This window comes from Daucus carota, chromosome 8 (genome assembly GCF_001625215.2).
Source record: "Daucus carota subsp. sativus chromosome 8, DH1 v3.0, whole genome shotgun sequence".
NCBI lineage: Eukaryota > Viridiplantae > Streptophyta > Magnoliopsida > Apiales > Apiaceae > Daucus > Daucus carota.
Window position 1 is genome coordinate 17080694 of NC_030388.2, and position 11966 is coordinate 17092659.

An 11966-nucleotide genomic window follows, 5' to 3' on the forward strand; every position below is an offset into this window, starting at 1 on the left:
CCGACGCTTTTGGTCATATATTAGCATCGCTGCACAAGAACGCCGACGCTGAAAGTATTACATTAGCGTCGGCGGTCAACAACGCCGACGCTTAAAGTACTACAAAAGCGTTGGCGGCAACAACGCCGACGCTTAAAGTACTACAAAAAGCGTCGGTGGTCAACAACGCCGACGCTTAAAGTATTACAATTAGCGTCGGTGGTCAAAAACGCCGACGCCTAAAGTAATACAAAAGCGTCGGTCATGAAAACTGCCGACGCTGTAGATCCTGACCTCTTGCGTCGGTCATATAAAATGCCGACGCTTTTGCTTATATATTTTTTTTTAATATTTCTTAAATATCTTTGCGACCTGTTCCATTATACTAAAACATCTAATATTATACCAATACAATACACCAAACAATTAAATCCCAAAACAACTTAAACAATTATATCAAGAATTAATTATGTCCAAGTTTACACTTGAAAGAAACATTACACATTAAATGCCACAAAAAAAACTTCATGATATCAGATTGTTACAAATGAATCCAAACACACTGTCTCTAGCAAGAAGTTCAAGATCTTCAAGGACCAGTGATTGTATATCACAGTACTGCAGCAGGCAAGAACTTAAATGCTTGAACTGTTAGGACTTCAAACGACAAGGCCGATGACAAGATTACCTACACATTCCCATCACTATTATACAATACACACCAATAAAATAATAAAACTATCTACCAAGTACTGAGAGCACAAAAAGGGGAGCAAAAAGTTTCAAAAAGTTACCTTATTACAGACATTCTAAAGAGAAAAATTTTGCCCACAATTCTCGAACCTCATTGATTTCCTTTCTTGTATAGTTTCTTGAACCAAGACCCTTAAGAATATAAAAGACATCGTCATCGTGGCCTTTTGGAGTCCATGACCCATCTGATACTTGCCTCTGCAACTCCTCCTGTTCATAACAGAAAGAAATATTAACAGCCTTGATAAGAAATATTAACAGCCTTGATAAATTCACACTATAACATATTAATGCACTTATTCTCTGATTGCTAATCATGTGCTGGTTTCATCTCTTAGTATTTAAACAGAACGTAGACAGTGAGATGGCATATGCATGTTTAGACAGTTTGGCTACTTTCTTTGCTATACATAAATATACATAAATATGGTGCTAAATTGTCATGCTGATCATTTACTTTTAATCACTCCATGTATCAGATTCACTGGTCTTAATATCAGATTAGACAGTATGCTCAATGTTGTATAATTTCAGCCCTGATCCAAATATTAACGAAGATGTAAAAGAAAGAAAGTCAGTTATGTTTTTACCATTTTCTCAAACACCTCCTTTGTCTTGTCATTTGGAATGTAATAACCTCCATCCTCCTTTGGTTTTGAACGTGCTCTCACCCAATCATAACTACGCCCAGTACGCTCATTCGATAAATTTGACGGGTTAACTGATTCGGAATCAGTAAAAGATTTGATGGGGTCATCAACAGACCACTTAGTCCTCTTTGCCGCATATCCAACTGGCCCTAGGTAATGTACATGTTCATTACATTTTTGACTTTTCTTTGCTAAATATAACTCCTTCCAATTTTTTATATTTAAAACAAAACATATAACTTTACTTTTTTAATCTGTATCTATAAATAAAATAATTGCTCACACATTTGTCTCGACTAGAGTACAATTTTATTGATATTATTTAGCTTTAAAAATACTACATATACATAGTATTATCTTTACATACAAAATCAAGAGAATATGGCATACATACAAAATCTAATATGTCCAACCTATATTAATTTAATATCAACTTATAAATTGTTATTCAAAGTTTTTTTCGATCTATAAGTTTAGAACACCCTATTATTTACTTGCACTCCAGCTTTTTTACCAACCTTAAGTCTTTAAATTAATAATTGGAATCAGGGAGTTGAAGCTAAGATCCGCAGATTAGTAACATAATTACTTGTATTTGAACTCTTCCTACAGTTAACTCAATCAAAGTTAAAGTCTCTTCCATCACACTAAATTAGTGTGATGGAACTAGGAACAAGCTGCTTAAACTCCTGTTAACAGGGGACTGAGAGAAGCAGATAGTATGTTAATAATATTTCTTATACTCTATTCTTTTTTGTATTTTTGGTATTTTGTAATTCCTATCTCTAAAAAAAACAGATATTATATATACAACAAACAAGAATCCATAGAAATTCGAGCAATGCTACATGGGACTTTAAGAAGCTAACTAGCAATAGATAATATAAGACTCTTCAGCAACTAAAAATAGAACTGTAAATATCAATATTTACCTGACAGTAGTCTGGCTACAGGACTGATGTCAAGATGCAGCAGAGCAGAAAATCCCACAGAAATATTTGCCTCTGAGAACCTAAACAAGACAATTGGCACTTATTTTAGTGTATAGCATTAATGCTTTCATAAGAGAACCTAGACAAGACAATTTTATGCGTCGTCTGCTTATGAGATCAGTTGATATGCTATCAAGTTCTTAACTTGGTTATTTCAGAATGAGATCATGTGACATGACACCTACTTTGACATGCTTCAGCTAATGACCTAAAGCGCTACACAAGTGGGATAAAATAAAAGACAATTACAAACCAAAATCTCTTGTGCAAACAACATGGGACATGTCCAATTAGTATGAAGTCTCTCATCATCTTTCAACTAATTTAGCCCATGTTTGTGCACACAGTTGCCTTCTCCAATTATTCACTCACAACAACAATATACACATAGGGAAGATTACAATAAGTATGCTGCTGTCCAAGTTATCCTGTCTAAGGTATATCAGGATTTCGCGGTACTTAAATTCTAGACATTCTTGAAAGAATATAGCTTCTGCACTAAAGCAATATCAAGCCAAGGCATATTATTTTGCATGTGCTTGCAGAAAACTACAATCAACATATATTTGTAAATCGGCCGAAATCAGCCCAGGAGGCTCTGGGTTAAAATAAACAAATATCATGGTATTATCAGCACCTAGATTTCACGACATAGGTATACATATAATAAACTACACCCCTGAAGTTTCCTGGACTTCAGCAAAAGCATTAGTACACCTAAAACACTAAGATTTGACAGATTTTTGCAAGAAATGACTAATCTTATTATCATAAAGCAAACATAACATACAAGTCAGGTAGAATCCATGCCGACCTTACCTTACTGAGGCACAAAGTGTTTCCACAAAGACTTTGTGAATAAAAAGATAAATAAATAAAAGAATATATTTAACTTTAAAATAAATAAAAACTCGAGGAGCTGCAAGAAGTCATATAGTTACAAGTACGGCAGAAACAATTGAAAGAAGCTAATGGCGCAAAATATAAATCCTTAAAAACACTATGATATGTAACGCTAGACATATTATATAATAACACCATGACTAAACAAATCTACAAACATCAAATTGACAGAGGCAATCACAATCATATGTTGAATATTGTAACTTGGGATCACTTGATTCATCAAACACTCACAATTTTGATAGCAGCAATAGCTACTGTACAGTCAAATCAAAAGTGCATCATCAACTACAGTACTAGTTTAAACCAACTCAAATTCACAGCATTGATGTTACAGAACTGAACATACTAGACCAAAAAACCAACAAAAAACTGAAAGAAGCTAATGGCGCAAAATACTAACAAAAAACTAATACTAAAAAACACTGCAATATGTAAAGCTAAACATTTTATATAATCACATCATGACTAAACAAAGCTACAAACATCAAATTGACATCAAATTAAGTACCCGGCAAGGACTTTGTACTCAAAATTAAGTACCCACAACCAAAATTATGTACCCAATAACCAGCCCCCAACACCTAGCAAAATAACTCAAACACCCATCACCGAGCAATGAATCAAACACCTGGAATGCAGTAACAAAAATAAGTATATGGGTAGTAACAAACTTAAGTGCCCAGCAAAGGCTTTCTTCTGAAAATTCAGTACCCAACAACCAGCCCAACACCTAGCGAGAAATCATACACCCAAATAACTCGAAACGGAAAAGAAAGAGACCTCGATCCCTCGACAACTAGACAGGAAAAAGAGACGAGAATGGAAAAGTGAGAAGAGAATGGAGATGGGAGAAAGTGAGATTGACACCTGCAATGATTAATCGAACGAGACGGAAGAGAAGTCGAGAACGAAGTCCAGAGTCGTGTCCGGAGTCTTGGAAGCGCACAACTGCTTTTCGCGCACAACTTCTTTTCTTTTCCTTTTATGTTCTGGGTTATATTTTGATATTAATTGTACTAGCGGTTATATAATTTTAAATTTATCATATATAATTTAAATTTTAACATCATTTTATTCGTGCTTTTATATTAATGAATTTAAATTTTTATTAAATTATATTAACAAATTGACATATTCACTTTAAAATTGAGCTTTTGCAATATTTTTTTATATTTTCTATTATAAGTTACGCATCTATTAATAATTATTATATAATAGTAACATATATTAATGATAGTAAATTTACTTTTTTATTTTTTAACTAATTATAAATTATATTTAAAAGTATAATAGTGTAATTTTTATCTTGTATATAAAACTGTTTAGAGATGTAAGATTATGAGAACTCTACGTGTAGCAGACTTTTAGTTATAAAGTGAATCACCAAACCAACATGACCAAACCAAAATTTTGTACAACTACAAAATATACCCATGTTGGCTTATTATAGTATAGTATATAATTTTAAATGTATCATATATAATTTAAATTTTAACATCATTTTATTCGTGTTTTTATATTAATGAATTTAAATTTTTATTAAATTATATTAACAAATTGGTTATATTCACTTTAAAATTGTGCTTTTGCAATATTTTTTTATATTTTCTATTATAAGTTACGCATCTATTAATAATTATTATATCATAGTAATATATATTAATGATAGTAAATTTACTTTTTTTATTTTTTAACTAATTATAAATTATATTTAAAAGTATAATAGTGTAATTTTTATCTTGTAGTATATAAAACTGTTTAGAGATGTAAGACTATGAGAACTCTACGTCTAGCAAACTTTTAGTTATAAAGTGAATCACCAAACCAACATGACCAAACCAAAATTTTGTACGACTACAAAATATACCCATGTCGGCTGATTAGACTACAAAATATACCTATGTTGGCTTATTATAGTATAGTATAGATTTATATATTTTTTATTTACTTCACCTAAGGCGTCGGCGTTCCACAAAGACGACGCTGGCACTTTAGGCGTCGGCATTCTGAAGCACGACGCAAAAGCTCCAGTCCAACTGCACTTCTATAGCGTCGGCGTTTCAATACCCGACGCTATAACTACCCTAAGGCGTCGGCATTCTGAAGCCCGACGCATAAAATGGTTTAAGGCGTCGGTTAACTGTGAAACCGACGCCAAAAAACCAGAGAAATTGTCAATATGCGTCGGTTAAATTATCACCCGACGCATAAAGATGTCTAAGGCATCGCCTCCCTGTAAAACCGACGCCTAAAGTGCGACGCATAAAATCATTTCTGTACTAGTGAGTACTATAGGTACCTTTGATTCTCTAACCAGAGGGCTGAATATTTGATTCTTTGATCGGACGAGCAGTGAGTGGTCGTGTGCACGGTGCTGGGATGTAGTGGGTAGTGGGATAGGCGATAGTAGATTAGGTACGTATAATAGATTAGGGTATAGATTATGTTAAGTAATATATAAAATAAAAATATTAATTATATATATATATATAGAGAGAGAGAGAGAGAGAGAAAGTATATATATATATATAGAGAGAGAGAGAGAGAGAGAGATAGAGAGAGAGAGAGAGAGAGAGAGAGAGAGAAAAGTTCTATGGAGACTGAATTTTGTGGAGGATGGAGAGACTTGATCATAGCCATCCATTTCTTACACATCCAAAGGCTCATGTTATTTGTCCTGCACATTAGTTTTTTCTCCCTATCCTGTGCTGCACTTCTAAATCGGTGAACAACAAGTAGTAGTTGTAAATTCCGCATAACATAAAATAATAATTTCATAATATTGGTGTTCAATCACCAAAATCCTAACAAATAAAAACAATAATTGCATACAAAACAAATATGTAGTTGGACATTGCTATGATTGGCACTAAACTCATTGTCATTGTCCTGCAACAAATTGAATTTGTTGTAAGAAAAAATATCACTTAGATGTATCACAAATGCGGGACAAATTATTAATATTACATTATCAGGAATGCAGGACAAGGATAGTGTAAATTATAAAGATAGTTTTGAATTAAAACTAAAACAAGAAATGCAGGACAAGAATATTAACAATACATTACTAGAAATGCAGGACAAGAATAGTGTAAATTATTAATATTACATTACTAAAAATGCAGGACAAGAAATGCAGGACAAAGAATATTTAATCATGTCCATTAATTGCCAAATTATTTTAACGACAGATCTTGTAGTCTTTAAGGACTCCAAAGTTTTTGGTCTTCATTGAGCCCAACTATATATATATATATATATATATATATATATATATATATATATATATATATATATAAAGTTCGATCCATTCGGTCCAGGACCGAAGATTTTGGTTGACGACCGGATCGGACCGTATTTTATTTTGGTCCTGACCGAAATACCCGAACGGACCGAAAATTCAGAAAATTAGGACCGAACCGGACCGAAATTATTCGGTTCGGTTCGGTTTTTCGGTTTCGGTTCGGTTTTGCTCAGCCTTACGAGTAGCTATACGCTGAAAATCATATATTGCATGCACCATTACCATAAATGTAACATCCCCATCTTAAATCAAGATGAGGAGTTACCTACAGACCTAAAACTTGCAAACAGAACACTAATCAATGAAAAAGACCTGCCAGAAGAAGAATACGGCATGAGCCAAATGCCCAGTACGGATTGAAAGCATTTACAAAACAAAAAACATTTAAAAATATTTTGATAGTATAATAAAACAGTTATTTTTAAAATATAAGCAACGAGGGCTTAGGATATTTCATACCGAGATCAAACAGAACAGATACAAATACACACATCATAGGGTATCGAATGTGTGCAACAAATCGGATAACATGTACGGCATATACAACGTCACCGCCAATCACAAATCAAATCAAACTGGGTGCACCCACGTATCCTAAACAAATAATCAAAATGGCCAAAGCTCCTCCCAAGAGCTAACAGAAGGATACGCCGTGACTAATCACACTGTCACGGAAGTGTCATGTCATCGGTGCCGCAATGACATGGCTGTCTCCTACTCATGGACCATTTAGCCCACGGCTTGCAAATTTTATAGATGGCTATCCACCACTTCTTGGAATGAGCTCATCCGAATGGCTCTACCAGTACAGGAACAGTCATATTGTTGAACAAGCTAATGATCGCATATGGCCAGTTCAAGTAAATCTAGAAAGCAGGGATACTTCAGTTTAACGAAGAACTGCGTATCGGATACTTCGTAGTGCGGGGGTGCGCGAGGGTGCGGCGGAGTGCATACGGGATACGCCACGTGGCGTATCGGTGGAGGCAGCGATGGGGATACGTGGGGGGTGCGGGGATGGGGGTGCGGGAGTGGCACAATTCATAATTTAAAAGAACTTTTTTCAAAAAAAAAACCTAAAATCAATCAGTCAAAACCTATGTTGCTCTATACTCGACTATGTGCAATCAGATCGTTGTCATCGCCGGAAATCTTCTGGAGGTTGTCGGAAAGAATGCCCAAGTCGTGAATGGTAGTTGTATATGACTGCAGACTCACAGAGATGAAGTTTGGCGAACGACCACGGGGCAGAAGAGGGCAGAAGAAAAGGGGGAGATAGTCTATCTAGAACAGATTTGTGTTTATATGTATGTATACACTTTGGTAACTTTAAATGAACCTGGACTGAGGTATGTCCACATTCATTTCCTAATTTTTCATTTACCTTTAATGATAAATTTTAGGAACTAATTATACTTCAGAATTCACAAATTTAATATATAAAAATAAATGGTTTAAATGTTATGAAAATTTTATAAATTATATTTATTTACAATATATATATATATATATATATTATATATATAATATATATATATAATATTTTTAATATTTTAATATTTGCCGTATCCCCTCGCACCCGTATCCCCATATTTTGGAATTTGACGAATTCCCGTATCCACATACAGCGCACCCGCACTCCCGCACCCGCACTCCCGCACCCGCACCCGCACTCATGCTTTCTAGAAGTAAATGCACCAGGAGACTTTGGACACTTCTACAGTCATGATGCTTCCAGGTTTGATTTTTTTGACTGGTGGGGCAATCCTTTGCCTTCCAGCCCCATGGTTTATTTGGATAACCCGCATTTGAACACAAATTTGCCTCTCTACGGAGTAGAGGAACAAAGAAGGGACAAGATGTTTCATGGCTACCAAAGACCGATCTCCAATGGATGTGTTACCTGGACAGACTTGGGAGCAGAGAAGCCACCACTTCTACAGTATCTACAAGAAAGAGAATCGCAACTACAACGAAAGAATAAACTGCGAGGTCCTCCCTACATGGAGAACTAAGTTAAGGTACATGAAGACTTTAAGACTGACTTCAATTCTAAGTCTAAATGTTTGTTTGTACCTGGGTAAATGAAGGTCATGCAGGTTTTCAAGTGACATTCTGGTTGAACTTATATTTGAAGAAGTGTGTATTTCTTGTTTTTGTCCAAAAGCTACAATGTTCTTGTGCCGATCAGATGGTTATCAAATAGACGGAAAAAAATATGTAATATTTCTTTCAGAACTTAGTGATGTAGATTGAGAGATAGTAGTAAATGTTTAACGATGTTCATGCAGATTGTGACTTGCCTGAATTTGTAAATATTTTATTTTTTTATGATCAAATTTAACCGTTTGTGAGTGTCAAAATATTTACCATATAAAGACTAATATGCTGGAATATTTTGTTGTATTTATGGTGGTAAGTTGGATTTTTCTGAAGTCGTGTGAACACTTTCAAATTGAAGTTATTTGTGGTTCATCAAATAATTCAATCGGATAAAGTCAGAAATTCTGCGAGAAGAGAGAATGTTTATCGATTGAAGTTATTTGTGGTTTATCAAATAATTCAATCGAATAAAGTCAGAAATTCTGAAAGTAACGAGAATGTGTATCGTTGTATATTTCAAATGAACCATCACTTTGAAATGATCAATGCAACATCTATATATATGATGTCAATAGATGTGTATTTTGATAATAGATACATCTTAATCCAAATATATTTGTCTAATGGCAATAGACACATTATATCCCAATAGATGTGTCTAATGTAAATGGACAAATCTAATGCGAATAGACACTTCTTTTCCAATAGATGTGACTAATGCCATTGTTAATGCTACAAAATATATTTACTCAGGTTGGAAGTATGTTTTGACAATATTTGTATACATACTACCAATATTTGTCATAGACCTGTTGTCTAATTCGAGAGGAGAAACATACCGTACAAATCAGGGGAACGGTAAGCCGACTTATTTTCTTATATTCACTAGAATAAATTATCATACACTATACATTTGATATATGATCACATTGGTCATTCTCTATACTCGAAATAAACGTGCCTGCAGTGCTGGCAATTTTTATTACATTTTGGTTAAAATCCTCAGTCTGAGTTGTCTGAATGTTGGGGTTCAAGCACTACAAAAAAACTTAAAAATGTGAGTAATAGCCTTTAGCTATTCACATGTAAATGCTAGTCAATTATGGCTTTCATGCATGTAAGGCCAAAAAAATATCATAGCAAACAATGATAATAACTGGATTATTATAGCTTTATAGCGTCACTAAAGTTTATTCTTATGTAATTCTTCAGTTTCACTAAAGTTTATTCTTATGTAATTCTTCAGTTTCAAGAAAGTAAAACGTTTTGCTTTGCATGCTTATGTTGGGCCGCGCAATACCCGTTAACTCCGCATTAGTATGATATTATCCGCTCTAGGCGGTGGCCAAGCCTGCACGGATTTGCTTTCGGGCTCATCCCAAAAGGCCTCATACTAATGGAGTTATTTGGCTGCTTATATTCAAGATAAATCTTCTTTATCTTTCCGATGTGGGACTTGGGTTAAACCCACTCAACAGATTAGTGTTCACGTTTTGTACACTATCAGTTTCCCTTAACATCACACTTTTCATTTTTTTTTTGGTAATTTTGTCTCCTTTCCAAGTATAAACACAGTGTGGCACATTGTTTCACCTTACACTGTTTTTTTTTTTAAACCGGTGTTCGGGCCAGTTTGCGCGTACCTGCTATTCGGAGGAAATGGATTTTGGGGATAAAGATACTCATAGAATGTAAGTTATTCTCTATCTGTAGTGAGTGTTGGGCTAATATTTCTGCTTTTTCTAAATTATTTCTTTTTACAGTTCGATTTTTGAATTTTCAGGCTGATGCTATACATTCACGATCATATGAGAAAAAATAACATGCATGAGGCTGCTAAGATATTTGCAGAAGAGGCAAATCTTGAGCTAAACCCGGGTCAGTATTTTAATTTTTTTCATTAATTCAACATTTCATGTAATTAATTTCTTAACTGTTTTTTAGTCCTCTTGAGGCATGCAGCACTGAAATTCGTTAAATTTGATTTTCTGAAATATTTATTTGATTTTTTAAGTGATCGATGCTCCTCAAGGCTTTCTAGCTGAATGGTGGGAAGTGTTTTGGAACAAGTACTTCTCCATCTATTCCAACATTCCAGGATGCGAGGTAAAATCCTCAACTCATCCGAATAAATTGGTCAAGTACGTGTATTATTCTTAGTTTTCTGATTAATGGATCTACTGTACTAACTCAAGAAAAATCCTAGGATATTTCGAGGGATGCCTCGACACTGCATACGTCCTTTGTACTGCCCACTCCTGGATTCTCTAAAGGAATGACTGCTGGGACCCTGCTACAAAACATCTTCCCCAGGTTTACATCTATCAGCACCATGAGCCAGCAACTAGTTGGCAATACTTCTCATTGCAAGGGAAAGGATTCCGTAATGGAACCTAGTCCTTCTGTATTTGTGCCAACTCCTGGAATAGATGGACCATGGTTCGAAAACTCAATGCCTAATGTATCCGGTACCAGGTATATAATTAACTTACAAATAAATAATCAGAAATATGAATTATTCAGTTTTATTTCTTAACTATTAATTCTTTGAATGGCTTTTGTAATAATCCTGCTTATTGTACCACAGCCACCAACAGCAACAAGCTTCTACGCAGTCCTCATTGCTGGTTTCAGGGGTATGAATACAGTCTTATTACAAAATGTAAATAATGCGGGGTATGAATACAGTCTTATTACAAAATGTAAATAATGCTACACATGGATGAAGTCTAAATTATTATTTTAGCTGGGGAATGAAGGCTAAATTAATATTATTATGTTGCAGGTTGCTAGCAATCAAAATTCTGAGGGAAGATTTAGCAGCCAGATGGAGCCAACTCTGCAAGTACCAGGTCTAAATTCTCCGTCAACAGGGTCAAGAAATCCCAGTGCTGGTGCATTTGATTTTTTCAAATACTATTTTCACGATTAAGTTGGATAAACGTTACCTAGCTAGTAGCTAGTAATAGATTACCTTGATATGTTAATCTTCAGGATGATAATTTTTTTATTTTTGAGTTTGTGATTCAATTTATTGGATTTAATTTTTGGACAATAAGCTTTGGCTAAACTTTTTTGCGCGCTTTATAAATTAAAAATCAATTTATTCGTACATAAAGAAGTCATACGTGATCAGAATTCAAGAATTTGAAAATAATCTTCTTTTAGTGATTTTTCTTTTTCCAAATTTTAATTTATAAAATTATATTGAAACACTTTAAAAGATAACTTAAATTTTATTATCATCCTAATAATTTTTATACCTAATAAGTCGTATCT

At 34.3% G+C, this 11966-nt stretch overlaps 1 protein-coding gene and 1 long non-coding RNA gene across 3 annotated transcripts; one reads left to right on the forward strand and one right to left on the reverse strand.

Annotated features, from left to right (window-relative positions):
- Window positions 1-405: 405 nt before the first annotated feature.
- Window positions 406-4286, reverse strand: LOC135148266 (uncharacterized). Of its 2 annotated transcripts, XR_010286247.1 has the most exons (5): window positions 4148-4286; window positions 2315-2394; window positions 1323-1531; window positions 774-942; window positions 406-667 (listed from the first exon to the last, which is right to left on the reverse strand). It is a non-coding gene; the product is annotated as an uncharacterized LOC135148266 (long non-coding RNA). The 2 variants fall into 2 exon arrangements; XR_010286246.1 differs by lacking the exon at window positions 1323-1531.
- Window positions 4287-10346: 6060 nt separating this feature from the next.
- Window positions 10347-11619, forward strand: LOC108198244 (uncharacterized). The gene is made up of 6 exons (XM_017366008.2): window positions 10347-10378; window positions 10471-10565; window positions 10702-10793; window positions 10894-11162; window positions 11275-11323; window positions 11473-11619. The coding sequence occupies exons 1-6, from the start codon at window positions 10347-10349 to the stop codon at window positions 11617-11619; spliced, it is 684 nt and encodes a 227-aa protein (XP_017221497.1).
- Window positions 11620-11966: the final 347 nt, after the last annotated feature.

Excerpts from the sequence above, each read along its gene's own strand:
- LOC108198244 (XM_017366008.2), top strand. The coding sequence starts at position 10,347 with ATGGATTTTGGGGATAAAGATACTCATAGAAT. Across the intron at positions 10,379-10,470 it reads GATAAAGATACTCATAGAAT|GCTGATGCTATACATTCACG; the intron begins GTAAGTTATTCT and ends TTGAATTTTCAG. Across the intron at positions 11,324-11,472 it reads CCTCATTGCTGGTTTCAGGG|GTTGCTAGCAATCAAAATTC; the intron begins GTATGAATACAG and ends ATTATGTTGCAG.